Consider the following 15,166-nt stretch of genomic DNA (forward strand, 5'->3'; position numbering starts at 1 on the left):
GTATGGGACTAGGTCAATTGGTGTCAAGTGTCCCATAATATACATTATTTTTATTACTTCTGTAGAAAGTGCTGTTAAAGCAAATTGTTAGTTAATTACTGGCTTGATTATATGTTGGAGAACATGAAAAAATAATGTATCGGTCAGTATTTTGTTATTTCGGCTCAAACTTACATTTTACAAGAAAAAAACACCCTTCCGAGTTTCATACTTCGGACCGCTTTTTTTCACATGGTAGACTAAATCATCGTCATCATAATCATATCAGCCGTAGGACGTCCACTGTTGGACATAGGCCTCCCCCATAGTCCTCCAGTTGCTTCGGTTGGAAGCGACCTACATCCACCGTGAACCCGCGGCTTTTACCAGGTCATCCGTCCATATCGTTGGTGGACGTCTAACGCTGCGCTTGCCGATTCACGGTCTCCATTCGGAACTTTTCAGCCGCAACGGTCATCCTGTTCTGCGTGCTGTGCCCATTGCCGCTTCAAAGAGCTATTTCGCTTGACTATGTCGGTGACCCTCGTTCTTCTACGTATCTCCTCATTTCTGATTCAATCCCGTGGAGAAACCCCGAGCATGGCTCTCCATAGCTCGCTGAGCAACTCTGAGGCTATTTATAAGGCCTAAAGAGAAGCACCACGTCTTAGAAAAGTACGATTTAAATCGTTTTGGGAGCAGAAAAGCCTTCAAACTCTTCCACTACCCGTCCGATATCTCTTGCTAGAGCGCAATCGAGTTTTCCACTCGATTGAGTCGCGTCTTTGCTCGAGTAAATCCAGCTTTGATGTTACATTTATTACCAGAGCACGAGTTTAGAAATCATGCCCTTGGAACTGATTTGATTAAGTTACCGTCAAGTTTATCCAATCAAAAAGACATAACATGAAAATTGGATACCTACGAGTACTTCGCCGACAAAGATCTTAATTTGTTTGCCCTATTGGTAGTCAGTTTTTATTAAACGTCTCGAATAATGCTCCCTTCACATAAGCTTGCATACAAGCTCGAAACAAGAATTCTGCAAAAAAAGCAGGGGGCTACTACGAAATTCAAAAAATCGAAGTTCATTTCGTACCGTCCCTCTCACTCTCGTATTAAGTAACCTAAGCGTCAGCGGGACGGCAAGATACGAAGTTCGTTTGCACTTCGTAGTATTAGGGCCAGATCCGGACAGAAAATTGTGAACACGCTATTCGGTTTTCAGGGTTCCGTAGCCAAAATGGAAAAAACGGAACCCTTATAGTTTCGCCATGTCTGTTTGTCTGTCCGTTTTGCTCAGGGACTACCAATGCTAGAAAGCTGTAATTTTGCACGGATGTAAATGTAAAGTATGCCGACAAAATGGTACAATTAGGGGATGTTTCACCATCCCCTGATTAGTGTTAACTGACGGTTAAATGTGATGCCGTCTCCGTCTATTCGAACAAAACCAATAGAGACGGCATCACATTTAACCGTCAGTTAACACTAATCAATGGATGGTGAAACAGCCCCTTAAAAACAAAAAAAAAATATTGTACCTCCCATAGACCTAAAGTGTGGGTGACTTTTTTTTCTCATCCAACCCTATAGTGTGGGGTATCGTTGGATAGGTTTGCTAAGACGATTTTTCGATTCAGTGATTTGTTTGCGAAATATTCAACTTTAAAGTGCAAATTTTCATTAAAAAACCAGCCCGCCAGCCCCCCTCCTCTAAAATCTAAACCGGTGGGTGGAAAAATTTGAAAAATTCAAGATGGTAGTAAGTATATCAAACTTTCAAGGAAAACTACAACGGCTAAGTTTGCTTGAGAAATATTAGTAGTTTATGAGTATATAGCAGCCTAAGGTATAAAATGTACCTAAACTTGGAAGATTCCGTATAAAATACGAAATCCTTAGAAAAATATTACTTAATTTTTTCGTAATGGCTACGGAACCCTATTTTGGGCGTGTCCGACACGCTCTTGGCCGGTTTTTGATATTCAGATGATAGGCTAATGCATGACCTATGATCTAACAAAAGCTGGTGGTCTCGCTACCTTTACGACCCCATAAAAAAAACGATGAAACTTTTTATTTAATGAATATTATTTTTAGTCGTGCGTGACGTAAATTTGAGGTGTTTTTTTTTTCAAAATTTAAAACAGGGAGGCTGTATTTCACGGAAATATTATAAATGAAACTCACAAAAAAAATCATAACTCACAAAAACTGACAAAAGTAAGATATTGAGGTACTTACCTACTCAGTATAAATTATTCTCACTGTAAGAGGTGCTTATAAAATAAATAAATGTTACTTATTATGGGAAGCCGACTATGGCCATAGCGTTAATAATAAGGGCGTGTAAAACGGTCATTAGGAATATACACGCATTAAAAAAAACAACCACTCACCAAAACTCGAAACGCAGTTAACAAACGCGGAAACTAGCACCAATAGTATAACTGAAACAAAAAACATTTGTTAACAAACAGAACAAAATGAAACCGATAACGTTGCGAGTTTGAAGGCGTTACCTCTCGCATACATTTCCGCGGGAAAACTTTTGAGGGGGCGAGCGTGCGCCTCCCTCGCCGATCAGTTGAGTACTGACGTTCGTTACTTCGTTAGTAGCTGAGCTGGCTGAAAACTTTTCGTAATCAGAAGCCTAGAGTACACATTTTCCAGCCAGTAACTCTGGCAGTGGAAAAAATAAACTGCACACTACCTGCCACGGCCACGTACCTACAGTGAAATTGTTAGAATCAACTTCTGTCAACAGTGTTTCCGGACAACTGTAACATCGGGGCTTTCAAGAAAAGGGCATATACTTTGTTTATTGTTACTCATGGGCGGTGGTGAAATTTCCCATCAGATGACCGCTTGCTCATTTCCCTCCCTGTCATAATAATAATAATAAAAAAACACAGCCCAGCAGCGGATCCTGGCAGTAGTAATGTAAAGCAAAGCTCGTACTGGCAACCCTAAAAATCAGTCCGGCAAACAATGTAAATCAAAATTGAATTGTGACTAATGTAAAGCTAGGTCCACATTCGCATGAATACGTGATCAATATGGAAAATGCCTACAAAAAAAGATAAAATAACAGAAGAGGTACTTGAATCATTCATCATATCAATGTATGTAATGATGAAAGTGATAGTGATGATTCGATTTTTTTTTATCATATTTTTGTAACTTTTGTTTGTAACTATTATGTGTGTGTTGAATAAACTTTTTTCATTAATTTTCATTCATTTTGACTAGATAGATAAACAAATAAAAATACACTTTTCAGACCGGCCGGAGTCCATGTTTTTGTTTGTTAGTAGAAACATAATTTGACTATGCGTCAGATCATTCTCATATTAATTTCAATCAATGTTTGTAAGAATAAAATCCAATCATGTTCTTTAAGAGGATCGCTGGCGGCGGATGGATGCGAGGGGTTGAAGACAGAGTGTTGTGGCGCGCCATGGAAGAGGCCTATGTCCAGCAGTGGACTGCTGTAGGCTGATGATGATGATGATGATGGATGTTCTTTAGTTTCATGTCATTCGATCAATGTAAAAATGTTTGCGCGCATCTGTGTTTGATTTTCTTCTTAGTTTCAAGGGGTAGCAGACATCAGTATTTTGATGTTAATTTCAGCTTGATACCTCCCCTATCGCCTCAAGCAGAGGGTCGTGGGTTCAAACCCCGGCTCGCACCTCTGAGTTTAACGAAATTCATGTGAGGAATTACATTTGAAACTTACCAGGAGCTTTGCGGTGAAGGAAAACATCGTGAGGAAACCTGCACGAACCTGCGAAGCGATTCAATGGTGCGTGCGAAGTTCCCAATCCGCACTGGGCCCGCGTGGGAACTATGGCCCAAGCCCTCTTGTTCTGAGAGGAGGCCTGTGCCCAGCAGTGGGACGTATATAGGCTGGGATGATGATGATGATACCTCCCCGCGTTCCTGAGAAAAATAGTAGATAGAACAAAGTGGTCCTATAAGGTTCTGCTTTTCCTTTTGGGGTCCCTTACCCCAAAGAACGTTCTCTATATGCCTGTGTTTTTTTTGTAGGTACTGCTTACTATAAAATAGGTTGGTGTTCATTAAAGAGTCACTGTATTGTACTGAACCCTAAAAAATTACATTGGTTTTTCCATAACCCCAAAGCCTCAATTTACTTGCCAATGAAAACCAATCACGAGGATTGGCCCTATTCAAAAATACTCTCTTGTTCCATTGAAATTTTCCCTCGCTGAATGAACTCCCTTTTAAACGCTAAAAATGGCGGAAACATAAGGTTTCGGAGACTTTGATTGGAATTAATCTACGGTCCTATGCGCACTGAAGTCCTGAAGGGCTTTTTGTATGGAATATTTTCAGTCAATAGATTTTATTAGGACGTTTTATTAAAAACCTGTTAGTGTTTGAAATAAATGGCGTGGAAGAATTAAACCTCAGACAATTTGGTACTTTCCTGAGTAAAAAAAAAATAGGTACGAGTAAGTATTCTTTGTAGTCCATCAGTTAGATTATTAGAAGCTATTGGTCATGTATTTGTTATTTGTCAATCAAACAATATAAAAAAAAACCGGCCAAGATCGTGTCGGACACGCCCAAGATAGGGTTCCGTAGCCATTACGAAAAAATGAAGCAATATTTTTTTAAGGATTGCGTATGGTACTTACCTACTCTTACACTACTAATACCTAATTCTCAAGCAATCTTAGCCATTCTAATTTTCCTTGTTGTGATATACTTACTACTATTCTTTTTTTTTTTTAATTTTTCCACCCAACAGTTAAGATTTTAGAAGGGGGGGATGCTCGATTTTAATAAAACTTTGCACTTCAAAGTTGAATATTTCACAAACAGGTCACTGAATCGAAAAATCGTCCTGGCAACCCCGCAATGGTTTTAAAAGACCTATCCAACGATACCCCACACTATAGGGTTAGTTGAGAAAAAAAAACACCCACACGTCTATGGTACACAAAAAAAAAGATTTTTTATTTTACCACTTTCGGCGTGACTGATATGTATATTCATGCTTTCTAGTACTATAACGGTCTCTGAGCTTAGCCGCGGACAGACAGACAGAGAGACATAGCGAAACTATGTTCCTAGTTTACTACCCTAAAAAATGACATATAAATCGCGAAAAGTTCGGGAGTGGGGGCACGTGACGTCACACTCTGTGCCAAAAAGTATCCCACGGCGTAACGTCACGCAGAACTTTAACTTCGCTGTTTCATCTTTTTTTTTTTGTTTAATTGACAAAAGAAAAAATACATGTCCAATACTTTCTCATAATGTAAATGACGGACTAGTTCGATTTTTTAGGGCAGTGCTTAACCTATTCCCAATAATTACGCGGCGGTCTTGATTTCGCTCAACTTGTTAATTGGCAATAACTAGGATCCCGTGTGGTGTCGGGTTAGAATTACACCTCTCCATTTCTTCCGTGGATGTCGTAAGAGGCGACTGAGGATATAGGTTAAGGTATACCCGTAGGCGACAGGCTAGCAACCTGTCACTATTGTACCGTTTTTGTCCAACTTAAAACCTAAAATTGCTAAAAGTGGCTCCGAAGCGGTAACGTTTCGTGTGCTCTGCCTACTCCATTTGGGAATACAGGCGTGATGTTTGTGTGTGTATGTATGTTAATTGTAGGTACGAGTATGTATATACTATTATACAATGTTACTATAATGCTTAATTTTACTACCTACGCGAACGAAGTGGCAGGGAAAAGTTAGCTAACGAAAATTAATTGAAATAATGTCCAATCCCACCAATCCGTAAAACATCCTAAACAAATACTTAGAAAGGGTGAACCGAGAAATATCACACATTTCCCTGTTCACTTTTAGCGAGTCTTCGCATTTTCAAAAAGAAATAACTTCTCATTCACGACATATCTTACTCAAACGCGATACAAAAAGAACCTTATATCTTAACAATAGATTCCTAAGCTCGTTGGAATGAAAAACGGAGATAAAAAGTTGGAAAAGTGAGTTTATTCTTCTGCGGAGAACAAAAGTCGACGGTGTCGAAAATGAAATATTTTTACGAGCGAAGACGGAGTGGGTTTTTGAGTAAAGAAAAGCATTACGGAACCCGCTAGGCTAGACCATAGAAAACCCTTCCTTTTTTCTGCTTCTTATATAGTTAGAACTTCATAGTAATTTTAAATCAGTGCACTAATGATTTTTGATTCCCTATCGATATTAGAACATGGCAACTTGTCGCTTCTTCATAGTCAAAATACCACAAAAAAAACAATCCCCGACGCGACGCAGAAGGGTAGCTCTCGAACGGATGGAGAGAGAGTAGTAAATCAAGCTGTTAATAAATACAGACAGACAGACAGACAACGGGACAGGTGAAACTAAATAAAAGCTTGTAAAATAGCTATAATACTTAGCTAAGTACCGCCGCAAATAAAATCGCTTTCGAGTAAACAAACGCATCAAAATCAGCCCATCCGTTTGAGAGCTACGATGCCATAGACAGACATTGGTTTCAAACTTATAACACACCTCTTTTTGCGTCGCAGGTTAAAAAGTCTGTCATTGTATGGCAGCCGACTTTGCGGTAACCTCAAGAACGCATTGACGGAACCATCACTGCGATTGAAGAGCTGAACGCGGTCGTTGTTTCAACGTAAAACATCTAGCTTTTAAGTTTAACACTATATTTTAGCTTTCTTCGAGCTTTTTCTATATTTTTCATCACACTTGCTCGTAAACAGTGTCAAAACATGAAGGCTACCTTGATTGCAACCCCCTAAATAAAACCCTCGACCTTAATGTGCTTGTCATGAAACCCGTGGTCGGTAAATGAGTCACTGCGCGTACAAATTTTCTTTTCATGAAGCCCAAGGTCGGTAAATGAGTCCGTGCCCGTACTGAAGCTGCTGCGCATGGTGCAGCAGCAGCACCACATCAACCACATGCACACGCGGCTCAGGCACATGCTGAGGGAGGGGGAGGGCATGCAGCGCTGCCAACAGCGCAGCCTAAGGTATCGCCAATATTTGGAACAATTATATTTTTTCTTTTACAAATATAAAATTTTACTCGCAAATGTGATGAAAAACATTGTATGTCGCACGGGCGGTACTAGTACGACTTCGGGCTTCTAATAGACTCTCGTTCGTAATTCCTTATTTACCAACCTTAAGACACAATGTACTATTGTGTCAAGTGTCCTGTGATATTTATTTATTATCTCTTCTCTTCTACATAAGTTGCTATACTTACCTACTGAAATTTACACGAGCTTTACGGTGAAAACCTGCACGAAACTATGGTATATGAAGTTTTGATCTCCAGTCCATTCTGAGGTCAGTCAGTCAGTCCAGGTTAATGGTAAGGTGACCCGGAGCTATTGTAGCTGGGGGGATATTGTATCTGAGCCGTCTGATGGCGTCCTTATGACGCCATGTTCGCCATGTTCATGTGTGTTGTGTGAAGACAGTCTTCTGGCGAACACAACGTAAAATGACGGAGAAGAACATGGCGTCGTAAGGATGCCATCAGACGGCTCAGATACAATATCCCCCCAGCTACAATAGCTCCGGGTCACCTTATGTGAAGTTCCAAAGTTCCACAGTCGGGAGGGTTCAAATCTTGACGTGACCAGCTCGAAAATTGTTAGCACCTAATGGGTCCCGATTAAGTTAGCTACACTTAACAGAGTTCTAGACCACTAGACTTGTTTTCTTCTTTTTAATATTTTTATACAGTCGGGTTTTTGACTTTTTTAATTTATTGTTTTTTTCCTTTTTAGTTTTGATTACAAGTATTTTAAAAGCAGTCGGTTTTTTTTAAGTATTTCTCGCTCTATAAGTTTGTATTCATTGTACTTTTAGGAAAGATGAATAAATATTATTATTATTCTTTTATATTTTATAACTTTTTGAGTGATATTTTCACAGATGTATCAAAAATCACAGCGTATACATACATAATAATAATGTGTGTAAGTACCTACATAACAATAGTGTGGCAAAACAATTACCTAACGAGCTTCATCATCATCATCCCAGCCTATATACGTCCCACTGCTGGGCACAGGCCTCCTCTCAGAACAAGAGGGCTTGGGCTATAGTTCCCACGCGGGCCCAGTGCGGATTGGGAACTTCACACGCACCATTGAATTGCTTTGCAGGTTTGTGCAGGTTTCCTCACGATGTTTTCCTTCACCGCAAAGCTCGTGGTAAATTTCAAATGTAACCTAACGAGCTTAAGTTCTAATAAACCTTTTCGATACTCTTCTAAAAACTTTCTCGGTGCACAGAAAAAAAAATCGGCGAAGTGCGAGTCGGACTCATGCACTGAGGGTTCCGTATATAAGTTTATCTATGAATATCCAGTGTTAGTAATGCCCGTCTCCTAAGGGACGCGGAATCGGCTTTAGCCTATCAAAAAAATCTTTATGTCCATGCAATAAGAGCGAAAAAGACGTCGACCGGCTCGGCCGACGTGAAAGACGTTTACCGACGGGAAGACGTCTTTTTCGCTCTTATTGCGTGGACATAAAGCGTTTTTTGGTTGAATAAAACCGATTCCGCGTCGAAAGATATGGACGCTAAGCAAAATGTACGCAGTGTGGGGTAATTTTAAAACGTTATTGACATAGACAGACAGACAAAATATTAAGATTTTCAAACTTTACTTATTGGCTTTAATTTGAAGTTTCTGGGACAACTGGAAGTACCCTATATGTATATAGGTTTTTTGTTTACGGCTATTTTGATTACGACTATAGCTTTTGATTGCTTTGACTTAGAAGTTTGATTATTTCACAGCTTTAAGGGATAACAGACCTGCAGGGCTACTACTAAATTCGAAAATCGAAGTTCGTATCGTACCGTCCCTCTCACTCTCGTATTAAATCATATAAGCGTCGGCGGGACGGTACGATACGAAGTTCGATTTTCGAGTAAGTAGTTGATATTAATTTCAGCTTGATGGACGCGTTCCTGAGAAAATATTATAAATAAAACATCTTATAAAATCTTATTTTTATCTTGACAGACAGACGAACCACAATGTGACACTATAAGGATCCCGTTTTTTCCTTCTGAGGTACGGAACCCTAAAACGAACTTTATTACCCAGGAGCTAATAAAACCGTGCAGTAAACTGCAGGGTAAAAGCAATCGAGCCGGTGGCACAAACTGCGGTTAATGGTCTACGTGCATATTGCATCGACGCTCTGATTGGTTTTGCCTGGTTAACGTTTAATAACGTTTTTAACGTAACAATATGTTTTTTATGTGTTAATGTTATTGGCTTTTGGACGGTGGTTTGTTCGCGTTGGTATTGTTACAAGATCTTATTTAGCTTGCCCTGTTTGTTTATTTATTTATTTAGTGGGCCAAATATCGGAAGATAAAGTTGACCCACTTCTAGTGGTCGGATTGACTTGGCATAGGTACTTATATAAATATATCATCATCATCATCCCAGCCTATATAAGTCCCACTGCAGGGCACAGGCCTCCTCTCGGAATGAGAGGGCTTGGGCAGTAGTTCCCACGCGGGCCCAGTGCGGATTGGGAACTTCACACACACCGTTGAATTGCTTCGCAGGTTGTTGTGCAGGTTTCCTCACGTTGTTTTCCTTCACCGTAAAGCTCGTGGTAAATTTCAAATGCAATTCCGCACATGAATTTCGAAAAACTCAGAGGTGCAAGCCGGGGTTTGAACCCACGATCCTCTGCTTGAGAGGCCATAGGTCGAACCACCCGGCCACCACGGCCGTCTATTGACAATACAATAATTTGGTAATAACATCCTGAACAATCCTGATGGTCCAGCCAGGATGGCCTTCGCAGGAAGGAACTCCTCAATGGTTAATGGCATTGATTTGAAATTTAGTACGAAAATGGAGATTAGATGACAATGCAAGTACAGTCAACAAAAAGTACAGTCAGCAAAAACAGCTTGTATTAAAAATTCAATTTTTAACAAAAACTTATTTTTCATATATTAACATGTGGGGCTTTTTAAGCCGGAGTATTATACAGGGTGTCAATTTATTAAATGCTACTATCCTAAATAAAATAACATCTCGAAAACTCAACCACACAGCACCATCCCTTATCTGAGCCAAGAAAGACAAAGAAAGAGAAAAGATTCATGTTTACTAACATGATCTTTTAATAAACAAGCCCACCAGTGAATAAAGTGAAACTCCCATTTGGGGTATTATTCGTATTATTCATACAAATATCTGCCCCAGCTGGGGATCGCACCCGGGACTTCCAGCTTCGTAGTCAGGTTCTCTAACCACTTGGCCATCCGGTCATCTTCATAACAATATTCTTATATAATTAGAATCTGAAAGAAGAATTAGCCCTGAATTGAATTTATGAATGGGAGATTGAATTTTTTAATTGCATTTCTAAGTATGTTAAGCCATGTATGATGCTTTCATAGCTTATGAGCTTGAGCAGGGACGTCTTAGACTGGTCAGATTAGAGGGACACATGAAATTGGGGCCCTTTTGGCAAATCATTTTTTTCTGCTATAAATGTGCTATTTTATTTATTCATCATCATCATCATCCCAGCCTATATACGTCCCACTGCTGGGCACAGGCCTCCTCTCAGAACAAGAGGGCTTGGGCCATAGTTCCCACGCCGGCCCAGTGCGGATTGGGAACTTCACACGCACCATTGAATTGCTTCGCAGGTTTGTGTACGTTTCCTCACGATGTTTTCCTTCACCACAAAGCTTGTGGTAAATTTCAAATGTAATTCCGCACATGAATTTCGAAAAACTCAGAGGTGCGAGCCAGGGTTTGAACCCATGACCCTCTGTTTGAGAGGCGATAGGTCAAACCACTAGACCACCACGGCTTATTTATTACACACATCAAATAAGATAGGTACATAAGTGTGATTTTTTTTTCTTTCTGGATTTCATTTAAATAAAATATTTAATTACAACTTTTGTCAGATTAAAATAAAAAAACCGGCCAAGTGCAAGTCGGACTCATGCACGAAGGGTTCCGTACCATTATCTATACAACATTAGACAATAGCAAAAAATCAAGTTGTTGTATGGGAGCCCCCCTTAAATATTTATTTTATTTGAAGTTAATTATTTATTCTTAAAGTGATTAAACAACTAAAGATTCTGTGAATATTTCAAGCATCTACCTGTTGCCGTTATTAATATCAAGCAAAAAACGGCAAAACAATCGTGTTTGTTGTATGGCAGCCCCCTTAAATATTTATTTTATTCTGTTTTTAGTGTTTGTTGTTATAGCGGCCATAGTTATACTTATACATGATCAAGTTTCTAACTATTACGACTGGAGATAGAGCCCTGTGACAGACGGACAAACAGACTAGACAGCGGGAGTGTCAGTAATAGGGTTCTATTAGCACCCTTTGGGTATGGAACCCTAAAAAAGTTAATATATTGGCTTTTATGGGGCTCCCTGAGCTGGGTCCCATTATGGGCCCCATGTGCCCTTATGGTAAATGTTATTGGATGTGAGTAATATCCATCAATACAAACCAATGGCTGGTTTTTCTTCAAGTTCAAGTTTTTCCTTCATTTTTGGTTTATTAAACTTCTAACATAAAATTTTAGATTTTGAATCTGCATAGTTAGTGGATTCACCTGTAAAAGTACCTACCTACCTAGACTAGAATCAATTTCGAGGGAATTTAGAGGTTTTTCCGAACCAGTGGTGGTTTTTTTTTGACATTCATAAGTGCTTGTTATAGCCTAGATTGAATAAAGATATTTTGACTTTGACTTTGAATTAAATTTAATAAAACTAAGCTCAGCCCTCTTTTATACTTGGCTAATTTGACCTGTTGAACTTCACACCAAAGGAGTAAGAAAAAAAAAAGAAGTTAATTTAGCAATATTCTGAAAAAATATTTTAATGCGATTTTCTATAGCTTACAATCAAATCCATACTAATATTATAAATGTGAAATTGTGTATATTTGTGTGTTTGTATGTTTGCCGAAACGGAGAGACAGAATGACGTGATTTTTGGCATAGAGATAGTTTATGGGCCAGAGAGTGACATAGGCCACTTTTTATCGCGGAAAATGCAGTTCCCGAGGGAATAGCGCGCGATAACCGAATTCCACGCGGACGAAGTCGCGGGCAAAAGCTAGTGACCTATGGTAGATATGTAGGTATGTATGTGTGTAAACTCATTATTGTACTTACTTCAAAAGAAAAGACCCAAAATACATACAACTCTGATAAACTTTGAAATAGTACCTACAAAGGTAGACATAGTTTAGTTAGTTAGTCTAATCTTAGATAGAAAGACACTGAGAGTCACTGTCTTCTATCTATGAACTAAGACTCCATGCCGTACCGACAAGACAATAATTCTGTTTGCATAAACCTCTTTTTGTAAGTAAACTAGTATGAAACAGAATACAAATGTTAAAATTTCACATCTTACCAGTATTCATTGTTGCTCCAATCAGGACGTAAGTCTTAGTTTAACATTTGTATTTAATTTAAACTTAACTAAACAAACAACAAGCTCCGAAAGCTCGATCGAATGACAGACAAACTTTGTTTTAACTTTTGACGTTGGTTGAGGTACTTTTTGACAGTGGCCATAACTTTTTTTAATTTATCTTTCCATGTATGTATGCGCAAAGGGTAGAACACCTGTACAGCAGCTTGCTGTCACACGGCCGCTACAATGTGGTTGAAACGTCGAGGTAATTTGTTAGCGTGATTGATAAGTCCCGGCTATAATAATAGCTTAGACTAGACATAGTAAGATAAGTCATGTCCTATCAGTGTCACATATTTATTTTAGGCATGACTTTGTGTTTGTCCAACCTGCAGGGCTACTACGAAACTCGAAACTCGAAGTTTGTATCGTATCGTCCCTCTCGCTCTCGTATTAAATAGTATAAGTGTTAGAGGGACCGCACGACACGAACTTCAAGTATTGAGTTTCGTAGTAGCCCTGCTGTATCTGAACAGTTCTATTAGTCTAGTAGTCTTGAGTCTTATACATGACAATGCTCTCTGGGGTAGTCTGTGATCTGAAGTCTGAACTCTAGTCTGAGGGCTGTGTTAGGTCCAATTGTGACCACAATGCGCCAGCCGAGCTAGCGTAGCGAGCGGCAGCGGCCGGCGAAGCGCCAGGACCAAATTAAGTTATTTTATACTAAATTTATTAATATTCGGTGCACACGAAAAATAAATATACTTAAGCACGGATTATTATGCCGTGCATTAACAAGTCGTACATTAACTATAGTCCATTTATTTTAACATTTGAAACATAACGGTAAAATTTGCATACTTTTTTAAATGAAACAACGGAACTATTTAAAATTGTGTGAATTTCTATACTAACAACATAATACATAACTAATAAATGTACATGTAAGTAGGTGTTTTTAGTCCATTTGTGTTCGAAATATCGAAAAACGTGCGTTTCAATTTGACCGTTAATTCAAACCTTAAATTAAACAGAGTTTACAGCTAGTTCGATAGAATACAAGACGTATTTACATTAACTACACCCAGCGAATAGCAAAGGCGCAAGGAGCAGCAAGTCTAAAGTACAAATATAGGTTCGACACGATTCATTATTTATATATTTGTTTAGTTTATGTTTTTACTATTTCAACTTATTAAAATATGTATCTTTGTTTAAAACAAAAAAAAGCTCGGTCGCCCAGGTATTCATCCTTATAGCCGATTACCACGAAGAACTTTTACAAACACTGTTTGAGATCATGCAAAAAATGTGGAGGCCGAAGTGTCAGATCATTGAGTGTGACCAAAGGTGTGACGACATACGTTTTGACGTTCGATTGCAAAGAGAATATAACCAACCACTATGAATACGTTCGAATTTCGATAATTTCGAACCCCGAAGTGTCAGATCATTGAGTGTGACCAAAGGTGTGACGACATACGTTTTGACGTTCGATTGCAAAGAGAATATAAACACTAGTCACTACTACGTTCGAATTTCGATAATTTCGATTGTACAATGTTCGCCTGAGCAAGCAAGGTGCAATCACGAAATTTTAAAGATCCGTATTACATTGATATAAGAACTATATACTGGAAAACTACACAAACATGTGTAAATGTTAAAATAAGTTTATTGCACTTAGAATGAATTCAATTTACGAACTTGCGAAGTTTTTTGAACTTTGATTCCTCTGATAATGTGATATGATACGATAGTGTTTATAAAATTGTAAATATTTTTTTAACGCGGATTACAGAGCTCCGATAAACATTAACGTACTTAAGACCGTTATTACCTCCCAGTGATACGATAGGGAAAGTTGTTTATGGTCAAATCGTGTTCTATTCTTCGTCCAAAGTCCAGAGCCTCAGACTTTACTAGTTTTTTTATTGTTCCACTGAAAATGGAGGTAAAAAAAATACAGCCAGCAAGTGATGAAGAGCTCAAGAGTTGTTTCCCTGACTTGCCTTTAGGACCTTTGGATGGCTTTAGAAGAAAAGCTTCTTTCGATTGGCGGCGAATGAAACTGGCTTATGATAACATAAACGCTATTAACACTAAGGTAAGTAATAAAATTTAAAAACTTTTCAAAGATTGTATTTGCATTTGACCACAATTTCACTTTAACTGCAATAATAATGTAAACAAGCATGTTGTGTTTATTAAAACATTGATTGTTAGCAGGCATAAACACTCATAGTCACATTTGGTGTAGGTACTAAAGCCTCATTATAACTCAGGGTTCATTTCACAAGGTCAGAGGGCTTATCTTCATCATATGAAATTTGTAAAAGAATAAACTTGACTGATTGATAGACAATGCATAGCCCCTGGGCTACGTCTTGAAATTGAAGGTGCATTTAAAAAAAAAAAAAGTATTATTCTTTTAGCTGCAGAGAATTGTTTTATAATGCTGTTACATTTCGATTCCATATACAATATCACTATTCCAGAATAAAGTATGGAGCTTCATGAATCACATCCTCTGTTCAAACACCAGGAGGCCACTCCGACTTTGATGAACAGCGCCCAAATTGCTACAAAGGATGTATGTCCACAATGTCGACTTTGTGCCTTTGGAAGGGTATATTTTTTTATTACTTTTAATAAAATTTTGGTGGGTACCTATTCTTAATACATATAAAAAAAAACTGCCAAGTGAGTTGGATTTGGTACTTAAGGTTCTAAATTTGAAATGGCCC

At 38.6% G+C, this 15,166-nt stretch overlaps 1 protein-coding gene across 4 annotated transcripts in view; it reads right to left on the reverse strand.

The window, feature by feature from the left end:
• Positions 1-15,166, reverse strand: part of LOC141427925 (beta-1,3-glucosyltransferase-like) — a 111,754-nt gene that overhangs the window by 32,607 nt on the left and 63,981 nt on the right. The window contains exons 2-3 of one of the 4 annotated variants that reach the window (XM_074087529.1): positions 3,773-3,915; positions 2,382-2,432 (exon numbers count right to left, since the gene is read on the reverse strand). In XM_074087529.1, coding sequence (XP_073943630.1) covers positions 2,382-2,432; positions 3,773-3,915 — 194 coding nt within the window. Of the gene's footprint in view, positions 1-2,381; positions 2,433-2,504; positions 2,563-3,772; positions 3,916-12,416; positions 12,547-15,166 lie in introns of those variants that run through there. The other 3 variants (XM_074087531.1, XM_074087530.1, XM_074087532.1) reach the window with 3 other exon arrangements.

The sequence above is a fragment of the Choristoneura fumiferana genome, chromosome 5 (genome assembly GCF_025370935.1).
Source record: "Choristoneura fumiferana chromosome 5, NRCan_CFum_1, whole genome shotgun sequence".
Lineage (NCBI taxonomy): Eukaryota > Metazoa > Arthropoda > Insecta > Lepidoptera > Tortricidae > Choristoneura > Choristoneura fumiferana.